General features: G+C 35.8%; 1 protein-coding gene across 1 annotated transcript in view; it reads left to right on the forward strand.

The window, feature by feature from the left end:
• Positions 1–7,858, forward strand: part of LOC140142015 (ATP-dependent zinc metalloprotease YME1L1-like) — a 41,883-nt gene extending 34,025 nt beyond the window's left edge. The window contains exons 14-16 of the mRNA XM_072163918.1: positions 762–962; positions 2,025–2,132; positions 2,920–7,858. Of these exons, the coding sequence (XP_072020019.1) occupies positions 762–962; positions 2,025–2,132; positions 2,920–3,066 (456 nt within the window). The 3' untranslated portion in view covers positions 3,067–7,858. The remainder of the gene's footprint in view (positions 1–761; positions 963–2,024; positions 2,133–2,919) is intronic.
• The last annotated feature ends 7,828 nt before the right edge of the window (positions 7,859–15,686 follow it).

A 15,686-nucleotide genomic window follows, 5' to 3' on the forward strand; every position in this document is an offset into this window, starting at 1 on the left:
GTCGACCCTGGTTGAAAATTAGTTTTACATATTTCTCCAAATAGCGGACATTTGGACAATTTATCAACCACTGAAAACAAAATAAAACAAAAGAATTTTAACGCTTTCTTTGCCAATATTTCAAAATCAATATAATTGACATCCGACTCATTTCCCTTGATCGTGTCACAATTTATTGGCATCTATATTTGGTTAATGTTGTCATTCCAGAAAGGAAATATGGACTAATGTTCAATACAGCAGTTACTAAATTGCTAGAACTAGTATTTGTCCTCAAGTCAATGTGGGTCAAGTCAAGTTGCTACCTACGACTTATGCTGGTTTCACTCTGTCATGTCGATCTGATGATGATTTTGACGTCGGTATGCAATTAGCTTAGCAATGCTAGTGGTCATCAGCGGCAAGCCAATAATATTGATCACTCCACCACATTGCCCAAAGCAGCAATTCTCTACGAGTTTTATTCCAGTAAACTCGGGAGCATTGCCGCTGTGACGAATGAGAATATCATACGATTTTTGGCCAATACATAGAGCGGCAACAGATTCATGCTTTCAGAGTCATGCTGCTGCTGCTCAGCAGCATGCAGAATAATGCAAAGGGCATAATAAAGCATTACGCTGCTCAGCAGCAAGTGGCATGAAAGTATGAAACTAGCATTTCCGAATGAATTACTATCATTACACTGGAATATTACAAGTTACCCGCACAGTAAATGTACATGTTAGATCTATGGTATCTTTTTCATTGTGTCACTCAAGGTGTCACTTCTACCTGATAAAGACCAGTGGAACCAAACTAAATCGCAGCTCCTGGCACAAATGGACATCTGTATGGGTGGACGTGTGGCAGAGGAGATCATGTTTGGAACAGATGAAGTCACTACAGGAGCAGGAAGTGATTTTGATCAAGCCACAAGGATAGCCAGACTCATGATAACAAGATTTGGAATGAGTGATAAGGTATTATGATAATTGGGGCTGGGAGTGACTTTGATCAAGCTACAAGGATAGCAAGACTCATGATAACAAGATTTGGAATGAGTGATAAGGTATGATGATAATTGGGACTGGGAGTGAGTTTGATCAAGCTACAAGGATAGCAAGACTCATGATAACAAGATTTGGAATGAGTGATAAGGTATGATGATAATTGGGGCTGGGAGTGATTTTGATCAAGCCACAAGGATAGCCAGACTCATGATAACAAGATTTGGAATGAGTGATAAGGTATGATGATAATTGGGGCTGGCAGTGAGTTTGATCAAGCCACAAGGATAGCCAGACTCATGATAACAAGATTTGGGATGAGTGATAAGGTATGATGATAATTGGGACTGGGAGTGAGTTTGATCAAGCCACAAGGATAGCCAGACTCATGATCACAAGATTTGGAATGAGTGGTAAGGTATGATGATAATTGGGACTGGGAGTGAGTTTGATCAAGCCACAAGGATAGCAAGACTCATGATCACAAGATTTGGAATGAGTGATAAGGTATGATGATAATTGGGACTGGGAGTGATTTTGATCAAGCCTTAAGGATAGCAAGACTCATGATCACAAGATTTGGAATGAGTGATAAGGTATGATGATAATTGGGACTGGGAGTGATTTTGATCAAGCCTTAAGGATAGCCAGACTCATGATCACAAGATTTGGAATGAGTGATAAGGTATGATGATAATTGGGACTGGGAGTGACTTTGATCAACCCACAAGGATAGCCAGACTCATGATCACAAGATTTGGAATGAGTGATAAGGTATGATGATAATTGGGACTGGGAGTGATTTTGATCAACCCACAAAGATAGCCAGACGGATAGTGCATATAGTTAGGATAACATTGACCAAGCTAGAACTATAATATGATTCAGTTTAGATTTGAAATGAAGCATATTAAAGTTTTGGACTGAGAGTGACAGATTAAGCCTTGAGCCAAAAACATTTAATGCTCGAGTGAGTAGTAAGACATAAATTTGAAAAGTTGACTTATTTTGAATATCATTGTGTTTTCATAACAGCTTGGAGTAATGACATATGGTGACCCAGATGATTTGACCTCAGAGGGTGTTAAACCAAGCCAAGAAACACAGTCAATTATAGATGCAGAAGTTAGGAAACTGTTAGAGGTATGTAAATGTGGCTATTATGACCTCATTTTTGCTCAAGTCAAAGTAAGTTGTTTCCATATTATATACCTGTGGTTAAGTCATATTTCCTTCAGAGAAGCCATTGTGAACAATAGAGCAAAGAGTATTACAGTAAGAAATCACAACTGTCGGAAGAATAGAGAATCTTACATCTTTTGCCGTCATAATTTGTAACATAAGAGATTTAAGGCGAGGCATGCTAACGGCGCGGTGTTTGTGCTCAAATATTGAGAAAAATGAATCCCACACTCACAGGGAAAGGTATTGCTTCAATATGTGGGATCCTAAGGCTCATTTTAATGGGTTTCATTTTTCCCCATGTGCATGATTGTTCCGTGTAGGGGAGAAATAACAAAAACCTTTGTTTCAGCCTATTATTTGTCATAACTTAATCACTGCAATACATATATGGAAATATAAATGTTGTCTCATTTCCTATAAAATCAGTGTATAACCTTGCAGAAATAAACTGTATTAATTAAGCAAAATTACCAAATCTGGAGAAATATGGCCTGAAGGCTCTCACATGCCATAAATAAATAAACGATAAACAGGCTCTAATAATGGAGTGCTTTTACTGAAATTTATTTCTTTTGATTAGTATTCATTAGATACCAGATTCAATGCTATCAGTTACACACAAGGCAACTGAATATCTCTCTGTAACTTTGGCAAAGCAACTGGAGGGAGCAGAACCCAACAAGCTGCTGAGGAGACTAGGATCATATATCATAATACATTTGTGGTATTTGTGTTTTATTTACAGGAGTCATATGAGAGAGCTAGGTATATATTGAAAACACATAGCAAGGAGCACAAGAGAATAGCAGAGGCATTATTAAAATATGAGACATTATCATCAGAAGAAATTGAACTGGTTATCAAAGGCAAATCAATACAGTCCAAGATTTGATGATGCCATGCCAAAGTTGATCAATTGTGAATAAGCAGATAGAGGGAATTGTACAGCACAGCTATACTACTGGAGATATACGCCACCAAAGAAGAATTCACTTACCAAGGTTTACCAACTTCAATACTGCCTACCCATGACAAAAGGGTATAACTGACAAAAATGCAGGAGCACAACAGGTGAGGCAACCTGCAGTAGCAGTGCACACCTCAAAACTAACTGACACTTTCATCAACAGTGAGATATGATCACAGGTATATGATATCTTCCATTGCAATATCTAAAATACCCCAGTTTTTAATCTCAAACCATAATTTAACCCTGTTGAAATTGGTTTATATGTATGATTCTATAGATGCAATCAACAGTTTTTGTCCATTATCTCAAAAAAAAATGTCAGTTATGACCCTTTGTCATGGGCCAATGGCATGGACACTTACTGCTATGATGTCACCATGTTCTCCAAGTCAATGATATTGGGACAGAAAAAATTGCATGTGGGAAACACCTGTTGCATGTTAAATACCCTTCCGTGCTAAAGTGGACAAAACTTTTCAATAACGTTTACTTTCAGCTTTCACACCACCTATGGTGTGAATTTGTAAAATACAAAAGAAAAAGTGTTATTTGAAAATAAGTTTTTGTCATGACAAAGCCCTCAACCCACCACTGCCTGTCCGAAGTTGGGAGCAGCAGTGGCCAGAATTTGCATGTTTACCGGGCTTGAGTAGCTCATCTACTCCTCATGCCAGAAAAATACAACACTTATTTGGGATGATTAAAAAATATTATCCTGTTTTGCCAATGAAACTTAGCTAATTCCTGATCTTTTAGTTAGTTTTAGCTGGCAATAAAAGTAAGGGCCAAAATATGTGTATTTAGGGTGTTTTTCGTATGCTGTGTCAGTCAAGTCCAAAGACTTGTACTAAGACTAATTTCAGGTTATGCATTTTTGGAAAACACATTTTCTAATATATTTTATCGCCAGTCATCAAAATTAACATAAAATATTAAAATTATAAGCAACTCATAGCCTAGACTCAAGATTTTGAATGTTTAGTAGGGTGCATCAAGTGCCCCTCATTTCAACCATATTTTTTGCTCCTAGTGTCAAACTGTGCCATTTAACTAGAAAATCATCCCCTCCAAATTTAAATTCAATCGGAGGTCGGGAAGGGGGTCCACCGTGAGTTTAAAGTTCGGACAGAGGCAACCAATAAAAGTCCGGCCAGCAGCTATTGTATTATATACACAGTTATGCACACACATTAATAGCTGCCTTTAGTGAAAGTTTTTAAAGTACTTCATATCTTAGACAATACTCAATAAAAGGCAAATCCATTTGAACTAAGCAAAAAGGCAGCTATTTTCAGACATATTTGAAATCTGCACTGAGTTTCACGCCACGTTCTGCTGCATCATTTATGACATTGACGGCGCTAACATTGCTAAGCAATTGTAGATAAGCTGAGGACTCTGGCCAAATGTCAACATTGTCTGCTAGGAATTTGTCATTGATCTGTAGGATGTTCATAGTGAACCAGGAGTCCTTGCCTGCAAAATCAGCTAGGACTGTTGACTGGGTGATATTCTCAGGGTCAGGGAACTTCGGCTTTCCAAAGCCTGCGCCATAGCGAATACATGGCTTTAGTACTGCTGCATCAGGTTTAACTTCAAGTAGCCTTCTCGCTAAAGCTTGTCTCTCTTGTACCCGTACCTTTTCACTGAAGAGAGCAAGCGGTACCATCTCTTCAGTGAGATACCACAGATGTCTGTTCAGGGCTTTGCGTGCACTTGTTGCAACACCGGAATTGATATCAGCATACTGCAGGAGGCGCTTGTACAACTGGAGATCGTTCCATGGCGCATCAGAAGCAACACTGCATGTCATCCACCAGGAACTGTAGATTATTGTTGCAAACACAACAAATTCACGGATCTTGGGTAGCTGGTGCTTTTTTGTCACAGTGCCTTGCGGAAGCTGTTCAATGTGATTCTGCATTAGAGAGATTTTGATGCTATACAGCAGTTTGGACATCCATCTCGCCTTATGAAATGCACCAGACTCCTGGTTCACTATGAACATCCTACAGATCAATGACAAATTCCTAGCAGACAATGTTGACATTTGGCCAGAGTCCTCAGCTTATCTGCAATCGCTTAGCAATGTTAGTGCCGTCAATGACATAAATGATGCAGCAGAACATGGCGTGAAACTCAGTGCAGATTTCCTAGCTGCTGCCCAGAGTGAAGAACATTATCAAAATGTCTTGCAAGTGGTGGAGCAAGATAGAAAACGGACACCTAATCTGAGAAAGCGTAAACTGAATGACCCTACCTAATTTACCAAACTTCGTATCATATGGACTGATAAATATTAAGCAATGGTAAGATATGTACATTTATTACATTGTTGTTCATATGGCAGCCATAGTGATGTACAGGATAAAGTAATGAAAACTAAATAGCTGCCTGATTGGTTTGTCATTAAGTTAAAAAGGCACCTATCATGCACAAACTTTAAGCTTGCAGCGCACAATGGACCCATTTTCCATGCACAAACAGCTGTAAATAGAGAAACGTGCACATGGCAGCTATTATTATGACTTCAAATATGTCTGTAAATAGCTGCCTTTTTGCTTCATTCAAATGGATTTTCATTTCATTGAGTATTGTCTAAGATATGAAGTACTTTAAAAACTTTCAATAAAGGCAGCTATTAATGTGTTTGTATAACTGTATATATAATACAATAGCTGCCGGCCGGACTTTTACTGGTTGCCTCTGTCCGAACTTTAAACTCACGGTGGACCCCTTCCCGACCTCCGATTGAATTTAAATTTGGAGGGGATGATTTTCTAGTTAAATGGCACAGTTTGACACTAGGAGCAAAAAATATGGTTGAAATGAGGGGCACTTGATGCACCCTAATGTTTAGTCTTATGCCAAGTCTTTGAATTTTGTGTCTGCAATTGTACGAAAACATGTAAAATTGCATATTTTTGGCCCTTTTTCCTGAAATTTCGCAAGTATTAAATTTGGACTTTTATTATCAGTTTGAACTAACAAAAGGATTAAGATGTAACTATGTTTCATTTGGCAAAACAGGATAATATTTTTTTTTAATCTAACAAATTTAGTGCTGTATTTTTCTGGAATGGGGAGTAGTTTAAAACTGTACACATCCTACAACAACAAAGATGCAGAACAAGCCAGGAAGTGTGATTTCACACACTTTTAATCACCTTTCCACTATATGCAGGGTTGTAATGTATACATTATGTAACAGTGACCATGCATGTTTGCTTGTCTTTGCTATTATAGTGGAAATCTGGGAAAAGGGTATTTTCCTGTGCAATTGTGCATATGCAGTGATGTAGGACCTGCTAAAGACAATTCTCTTTTCATTAGAAAATTTCAATGTTTTGTACCAAAAAGATCATGTGAGCATAAGAAAAATAATTTATGTATGTAAATGAAATGTGTATGTAACATGGTACTGTCGTGAGTGATACAAGTTTTTTCCAAATAATTTTCCAAAACCAAGTATTAATTTAATAAGCTGTGCTATCAGAAGCAACAAGGTTTGCTTCTTCAAAACAGCAATCAAAATGGGTCATCATACTTTAACAAGTCACTCATGGTTGCCCAAGCTCAAATGTCATTCAAAGTATATATGGGGTATGATTCATCAAGTGTACATCAAGGTAGGTTGATTTCAACCATTTAAAAATTAGATCAGGAGAAATTGCACTCCACCATGTGTGCATGTCACTTATGGACGGAAAATTGTGAACCTTCAGATTATTTTACTGTATACCCAGCAAAATTTCTATTACATGGTTATTTGCGATACACATGTAATATGTGGTACTGAATATACATGCTAAAAAACAATAAGCACTAGATATGGTCCAATCAGGCTGAAATTGGCAATAATGAAACTGAAATATAGGCAAAAAGTGAGGATAAAAAATGATAAGAAAATGGCCATATAAAAGGTTCATAACTTTACCACCAAGTATTCAAGAGACCAGGGGATTCAACATCAGTAATTGTATACTGAGCAAGTTAGTTATGTTATTAAGTCAATTTTCAAAATTTCTGACTTTGGCCTGAGTGGATCAGATTGGGTCACATATATTCACAAACCTTTGGAAGGATAATGCTTTAAGATGCTAATTATTATTTGATTCAGGGCCTTGTAACAAAATCCTCAAAGATTTTTTTTGTCCCTATGAATGAATGACAATCCAATATGGTTGATTGCCCATAGTGTCATGTATGGGGCTCTACAAGTCTTGAGTTGAGATCTCTCAGTTTGATTTCTTTGGTTTTAACAAGTACTGTATAGCGGTAAATTTTCGAGCTGTTTTTATTTCCATGCTTTTCACAGTCAATTTCAGAACCATAAAATCACCAGCCAGCCTCAAATACTACTGGTTTAATGTGTAGATTGTTGAAACTGTGAATAAAAGACGCCATAATACCGTTCAGACCGCTTAAAATGGTGAAAAATGAGTATCCCTGAAATATCCCACTATACAGTATGATGAAGATTAAGAGACGGTGGCCGTATTCATAATTGACACTTAAGGGGGTACTACACCCCTGGCCAATTTTGTGCCTATTTTTGCATTTTTCTCAAAAATTATAGTGCATTGGTGACAAGTAAGATATGTATATTATAGGGACAAGGACTACAACTACTGCACTGAAAATTCAGCAACTCAAGGCAAGTAGTTATTGATTTATTGATCAAATATTGGTTTTCTCTCATTTTTGACTGTAACTCCACAACTGTTGTCTGTGCTGAAATAACATTTCCAATGCAGTAGTTGTAGTCCTTGCCCCTATAATATACATATCTTACTTGTCACCAATGCGCTATCATTTTTGAGAAAAATGCAAAAATAGGCACAAAATTTGGCAGGGGTGTAGTACCCCCTTAAGGGATCCAAAATAAGCGTTTATTATGCGTTTCGACAGTATTTTTTGTGGGACATGAGAGCACCTCAGACCTATCGAATTGCATTCTGAATACTGAAGCATGTCTTTCTGATATCAAATAATTTTCATTTTTAAAATCACAATATAATACAAATTTTATGACAAATTATAAAAATTTGATATTTTTCAAATTTTTGATATACAACAGTCCTCGAAGTAAATTATATAAATCTAATGATATATTCTTAAAGTGTATGTAGCAGGGAGGAAAAGCCGACGGTCAATTGAAAATTTTGACCTTTCATATTGAAGATATGGATTTTTTTCCCAAAAGACCTAATTTTTTTTTTGGTGTTTTGGGAAAAAATCCATATCTTCAGTACGAAAGGTCAACATTTTCAATTGACCGCTGGCTTTTCATCCCACCTACATACACTTTAAGTATAAATCATCAGATTTATAAAGTTTACTTCAAGTACTGTTAAATATCAAAAATATAAAATTTTAATGATTTGCCATAAAATGTGTATTAAATTGTAATTTCAAAAATTCAAAATTATTTGATATCAGAATGACATTCTTCAGTATTCAGAATGCAATTCGATATGTCTGATGTGCTCTAATGTCCCAAAATAAATACTGTCCAAACGCTCATACCCCAGCCCTTAAATTGAGCAAAAATGTAAGTAAATCCCTTCAATAGGGAAGTTATTCCCCTAAATAGCTTTCACTTAAGTGTTAAACTTACAGTAAAGGAACCCTTAGCTGAAGGGAAATGTTTAGAGGTTAATGACTGCGCATAAGTTGTTTTGAGGGTATTGATCAAAATTTGAACATTTTGCCTTGAAACAGGTCCAAGTAAATTGTTTAGATTTTTCACAATATCTGTAAAAGAACTGTTGCAAAGCCATTAACCTCATTCATAACCGTCATTTTTTATCTTTTTTATTCCATCTGCATCACATAATAACCAATTAAGGAAATACTTCTAGCGACCAATCACACCAGCGCGCAATCATGCGATTACCAAATACAGCTGCCAGTGCCTGCATAAATTGTTTGAACATGTCAAACCACACGGTCATTGTAACACATACTTTTGAACTGTGTCACAAGACACAGTCGTTATACATGTTCAATAACCAGCAATTGCATCCGCATATTTAAAATTTATTATTAGGATTAAATACATCACATCTATTCATGAGGTTACACTTAAGTGAAAGAAAGTGTTCATTATGAATGGCTGCAGCAATAGATTTGTTCCAGTTTCATTCAGTCTATGGTTTACCATGAGAAGTCTGAAATCATAAATTAATATAAGGTATATATATATTACAGATTGTCGTATACAACTAAGGTCCCCTGGTCATTTGCCCACATACGTACAGTCTTTTACATATTGTTTATAGGCATAGCGCCTTTTGATATGATATTAGTTTGTACACATAGTGCCATTAGCATAATTCCTTTGTTTTAGACCAACAGTGCGATACAAGGACTGACTTGTTACTTTTGTATCTATTAAGGTTGACTTTTGCACCAAACACTTCCAGTCAAGGTTAAACATACTGGAAGTAGGACAGGCCTTCCTGGGAGCTTGCATCACTGGTTCAATTGTGTCCATCTCTAAGATATTGATAAACATAACTTTTGGATCAAAATAAAATTGTTTGATTTAGTAAAAGGTATGTTTGTACAAGTAAAAACATATATTTAGAGAATATAAGATAGGATTTTGTCTTTTGCCTATCCAATATCGTGTCATAATGGATTGGTTGGCCAATATTTTGAGTAGTGGATGCCGGCGCAGCCGGTATCCGCTACGATAAAAATATTGGCCAGCCCATCCATTATGACACGATATTGGATAGGCAAAAGACAAAATCCTATCTTATATTCTCATTCTTATTCAGTTTTAATGTAATTTTTGCGAGAAAAACTATGCCCTTTTTCAGAAAAAAATAAAGTTACTTTTGTGAGGACATCCCTGTTGTTTTAAATGAACGAAACCATCACGAACATCTAAGCCGCCGAATCGCGTTCTTAGTTCTCGCATGTGTATTACGCGAACGCATTATCGCGCGATCATTGAGGAGCAACAAGTGTGCCGCCGTTCGTGGCGGCGCGCCTGACTAATATCACTATCAACTATTGTGAGATATTATACACCAGAAAACCAATCAAATTACGTGAATTCTTTACAAGATGCACCCATTGAATAAGAATTAACCTTGATGTGAGATTCATTGGATAAATATGAGCAAATTTAACCTTACATTGTAAAAAGAAAGGAATGCTCATTAACTTCCATGTAATATGTACATTTGGCAATTCAGTATCGAAGTTACGTAATGTTATGTCAACGGGTTCACGCTCTTGAGTCATGAACCACGATATATATACACAAAGTATATGGCACTCAAAGGCATACCAAAATAACGTAATCCGGTAACCAAGAGAATTACGTAACCACTTCGATGCTGTAGTATATTATGCTCATCTACACATGGCAGCTGCACATGGCAGCTATTGCACCTACCCACTTCTGGCACTGAGCAGGTACTATACCTACTAGTTTCACATATAGTTAATGAGTTCAGGTGCAAAACAGATATATCCATTTTTCCAAATTTCAGATATAGGCAAGTAAAATTGGTCAAGTATGAAGAAAATATTGTACTACTTTTGATCATGTTTAAAAATGGCATTTGTCAGTTTTTGCATCTGAATGTTCCAGTACTTGCTGTTGCTGTATGGTATTGTCAACATTCATTTTATGTATTCGATCTTAATGTCATCACATTTGTATTTCTGTAAATGGTACCATCTATACTACTCCAAAAACATTTGACTTCTATATCATTATTTTTCAAAAGCAGCATTAGGTTACAAAAAAACCCTGTTTTACAGGCCCGACTGACACGGATTTTGCATTGTGGGAAAATGTTGGTGTTTTTTTTAGTTTTGCTAAAATCATGTAAAATCAGCCATGTTTTGGCCAAAATTAATTGATTCTGACTGAAATTTTTGAAAAAAATTCAAAACATTTTTCAAAATAGGTTTGCAAAAAATTCATCAAATCTTTGTCAGAATTTTCTCTTTGTGTTGGTAGCCATTTTAGCCCCAGGTAAAAAGAAGCCAACTCAAACTTTTTCCGTCAAAGTGGCCTAAATTCATATCATCTGCAGGCTATTCAATGTATTTGAATAAGAAACTTCAATGTGGTATGAAGTATGATGATATTATTTTAATGATAAAAATATGTTGATAATATATTTCATTGTGTACCTAAGATTTGAGAACTGTTCCCACAAAATGAGTGGACATTTGCCATATTGAACATGTCATACAAAAAATAGAAAACAAAGAAAAGATCGGAGGTATTGCCTTTTGAACCCCAAGTGTGATAGCTACCCTCAAGTATCCCATATCATTTTCAAGATTTAAAAGATCTGGAAAATTTAAATTTGGCTATAACTGTGATTTTCCTCTCTATTTGTAGGAACAGGCCTAATTTAGCCAAAGCTAAATAAGGCAGGTGGTTTATCAAATAATAGTGGTGTGTCTGCCTGTACCATTAGATGATAGATAAATTTACTTGTCTCAACATAAAAACTTTTCCAGCATGCTGAAGTAACTACACTAAAGTTTGTTCGGGTTATGTAAGGTGGAAATTATTCGGCTTTTGTTACTGCGTGCGTCAATAAAGTCCCAACTCACGCTTGCGTAAATTCACATAAGCTTGCGCCAGTCACGCATTATGCAACACGCAACTAGTGTAAGCTTTGCGCCAAACTGCATGCATGACATTCTATATCAATACATTATTAATATCAATACATTAGTAAGCCGAACATACTTTACAAGCTTCTTATTGAGACTGCCTGCAAAAGTACACCATCGCTAAAGGACTTGGCTGGTACTGTGCATACCAGGGGAGTACCAGTGCAGTACCACTGCTGTTGGGTGCTGTGCAGTAGCAGCATTGGTACTCAGTGTGTACCAGTCAAGTACCTTAGTAATTAGTGTACCTGTGCAGGCAGCCCCAATGGGAATCTGTTGTGTAGTAGTCATATTTTGTTGAGTTATTTACAAATAAATACATTTTTTAAGATGTCATGCATGTAGATCGATGTGTCCACAAAATTAAAACCTATTTAAGAATATACCCAGTTTAATACACAGGACAGACAGTAACATAGTATTTACCCAAAGCTAACTAGAGCAACTTGTTTTGCCCAATAATAGTGGTGTGTGAATTTCTTGTAATGGGCTATTTGAATTGAAAGCCATACACCCCTATGGAAGACATGACTTTCATCTTCCACACAGGGAGTGTGAATTTCAGTTGTATACAACATTAGGACCTTTCAACACGCTTAGTATGCATTTTATGTGGCTTTTAATGTGTACACATTTTTGTGCAAACTTATTTTTATTTGTCTGTTGTTAATTGCTACTGTAATATTACTGTGTCTTGTTAATTACTACTGTAATATTACTTAAATTGTGCAACTTGAAATACATAGTATTAAATATATAAAATATCATATTAGATATGTCTGATTATTACTTGCCATCACATCACATGATTTATTCTTCCTATGTTAAGAATAGGACAGGTGCCGAGCACTGCAATACAATCCTTGCCTATTTTGTAAATCACAGATTCCTTATATTTTTGTGACATGCCGGCGTAACCTGCGTAACCAGGTGGGGGCATGTGCCCTGGGCTCCACTCTTAGGGGGTGGCCGAATTGACCAATTCAGCATTGATTATGCGCCCCTCTAAGCGATAAAAGTCAAAATTTTCGCACACATTTCAGCACATAATCATTTGAAAGATCAATTTAAGACCGATATTCAACTTCATTATAACCCAAATTAATTAGTGGTAGGCCCTATTTGTGCAAATTATCGAGCATACCACGCGCCATAATTATTTTAAGAATCAGGGACGACACCTATCCTTAGCGCCCTGGGCGCCATGCAAGCCCTAGCTACGCCATTTTCAATTTCCCTTTTATGTGTTACTTTTATTTATTTAATTATTGGTTATAAGAATGAAACATGTATTTTCAAAAACTTAGAATGCATAAATTGAAATTAAACTTCATACAAGTCACATGTGAAAAACACCTTCAACTTCATGTTTTTAGGAAACAGGCCTATTACAAATAAATGTATAAACAAACATGTAGGCCTATAATTGTGACCGAGTTTACTGCACAAATGGAGTAGCCCCTCCCCGACTGTTTTTTAACCTCTGGGAAAGGGGGGGGGGTCAAAAAAGTTTGCATGTCTAAAGAGGGGGTCAAAAAAGTTTCAGGTTCCCTGGAGGGGGGTCAAAAAAGTTTTGACTCCAAAAATCTAAGTGCCCACCAAAGTATTTATGAACGGTCCCTAAAAGCGGAAATTTACATAATGGTTCTGCCTCAAAACTGGGGGGGATATTTGGGGAAAATCCCCTGCCCCCGGGTAGCAGCGCCACTGGTTATATAATACCGGTCAAAATACACATTTTAGTACCACCTTCCCTTCCTGAGTTATCACAATTTTTCCCTGTCGGGAATCTTCAGGATTCCGGAAAATGTCAATTAAAGTGGTTCTAAAAAATCTAGAGAAAAGTAATTATTATTATTATTTTGATGTAACTTTGAAAGAATTCAATATTCATTAACTTTTAAAACTCAAGCTCAATTTTATTAAATACGTTCAGGCCTTTGGTTCCGGGCTTTGGCGCATAGCAAAATATTTTGCATTATAAAGCATCACAAATACACAAACAACACCACAAATTATTTTTGAAATATAACATGATAGCGAGAAAAACAGTTACTACACGCAAAGTATTACCATTAAGTTTTAACTATACTATTTCTTAAACTGAATGCATGATAAACAAATGCAGCTAAGCTTGCCAAAGTTTTCGAGTTTTGGGTCTTTTATATTCGTAGAAATTGCTTTTAATTAAGGGGTCGGTCACCCACCTTTGCACAGTATTTTTTGTGGGACCTGAGAGCACATCAGACAAATTGCACTCTGAATACGAAGAATGTCCTGATGATATCAAATAATTTTGATATTTTTTTGAATTCGCGATACAATATAAGTTTTATGGCAAATTATTAAAAATAAATTTTGGTAATTTTTCACATTTAACAGTCAGTCCTCGAAGTAAACTTTTGAATCTAATGATATGTACTTAAAGCTTATGTAGGTGGGATGAAAAGCCGTCTATCAATTGAAAATGTTGACCTTTTGTATTGAAGATTTTTCCCAAAAACACTTTTTTAGGTCTTTTGGGGGGAAATGTACTATACGTACATATCATTAGACATTAGATTTATAAAATTTAAAGCCGTCTATCAATTGACAATATTGACATTTCGTATTGAAGATTATACATTTTTACATTTTAGGTCTTTTGGGGGAAAATGTCATGATAGGCCTATCTTCAATACGAAATGTCAAAATTTTCCTTCCGGCTACATACACTTAAAACCTAAAGGTCATATATATTGCTCGGACAACATCATATCATTGGTAAGCTAATATTATAAGGACAATGAAAATGACTCCTATTTTGAGAAAATAAGACGTTTAAATTGATATTCCGTAAAAACCAGACAAACGAGACAGATTTGACCTAGAAAAAAGTTGACGTCATGAAATGGGATGTGCATGCTTTGAGAGAAGGGACTGTAAACATTCTCGATCAATGCACATAACGTATAGGCCTACTATTGTTGTTCTCGGAAAAAAACCTCTGAATTAAGTATTACAAATTTATTGTTTTTAAACATGGATAAAATAAGCCGCTTCTTTTTTATATAAATTGTGATATTACAATTCATATGTATATCATTATCATGAGAAATATTCGGACTAAAAAATAAAAAATATTTTGAGCTTAAAATTTCAGTATGATCAATCTGAGACTAGTATAATTATTCAGGTATACTAGTCTCGGTGATTAATATTGTATTTATTATGCAAATAAACAATTTCAATGAGCTGGTATAGCTAATGCCTTTGTTGAGCATTGAACATATGTTGAAGGTCGTGCATTTATACATGAATCATGGATCATCTAGATGATCTATGAATGAATGAACATGAAAAGAGCTACTATGATGCCCATAATTGTGTTAATATCTCTCCCCTATTAGGCCCTATAGTGTCCGCTTCATTTACTTACGTCATCAGCGCAGCCCGCTGCCCTTTAATTAATTTCGCTTCAAACGGGGAAAGGACACGTACGAGCCCGAACTTACGAACACAATTTCTCTTTTTTCAGGAGAAATACGCATACAAAAATTGCAACAGTGTCAACTTGTAATGTAATAATTATCTTGAATGGAGATAAACTTGTTTTTGCAATAGATATGCCTTACATCATTAGATTTATACAATTTACTTTAAGGCGATATAATACCCTGATTTTCATCAGTACCCATCTTCTTTTTTTTGTTGCAAATTTATAAAGTATATAAATATGTTCATCATCTCATGTCCTGAACTTATAAAATATCTCTACATACAAAGTGGTTTTAAACCATTTTAGAAAATCATTTTAGCCCTATATATTTTTTTGTTTACTGTATCCTGGTAACTGAGATGTGTGTTTCATAACAAACCATAATTTATTCTATTGAACATGTCCA

This window comes from Amphiura filiformis, chromosome 20 (genome assembly GCF_039555335.1).
Source record: "Amphiura filiformis chromosome 20, Afil_fr2py, whole genome shotgun sequence".
NCBI lineage: Eukaryota > Metazoa > Echinodermata > Ophiuroidea > Amphilepidida > Amphiuridae > Amphiura > Amphiura filiformis.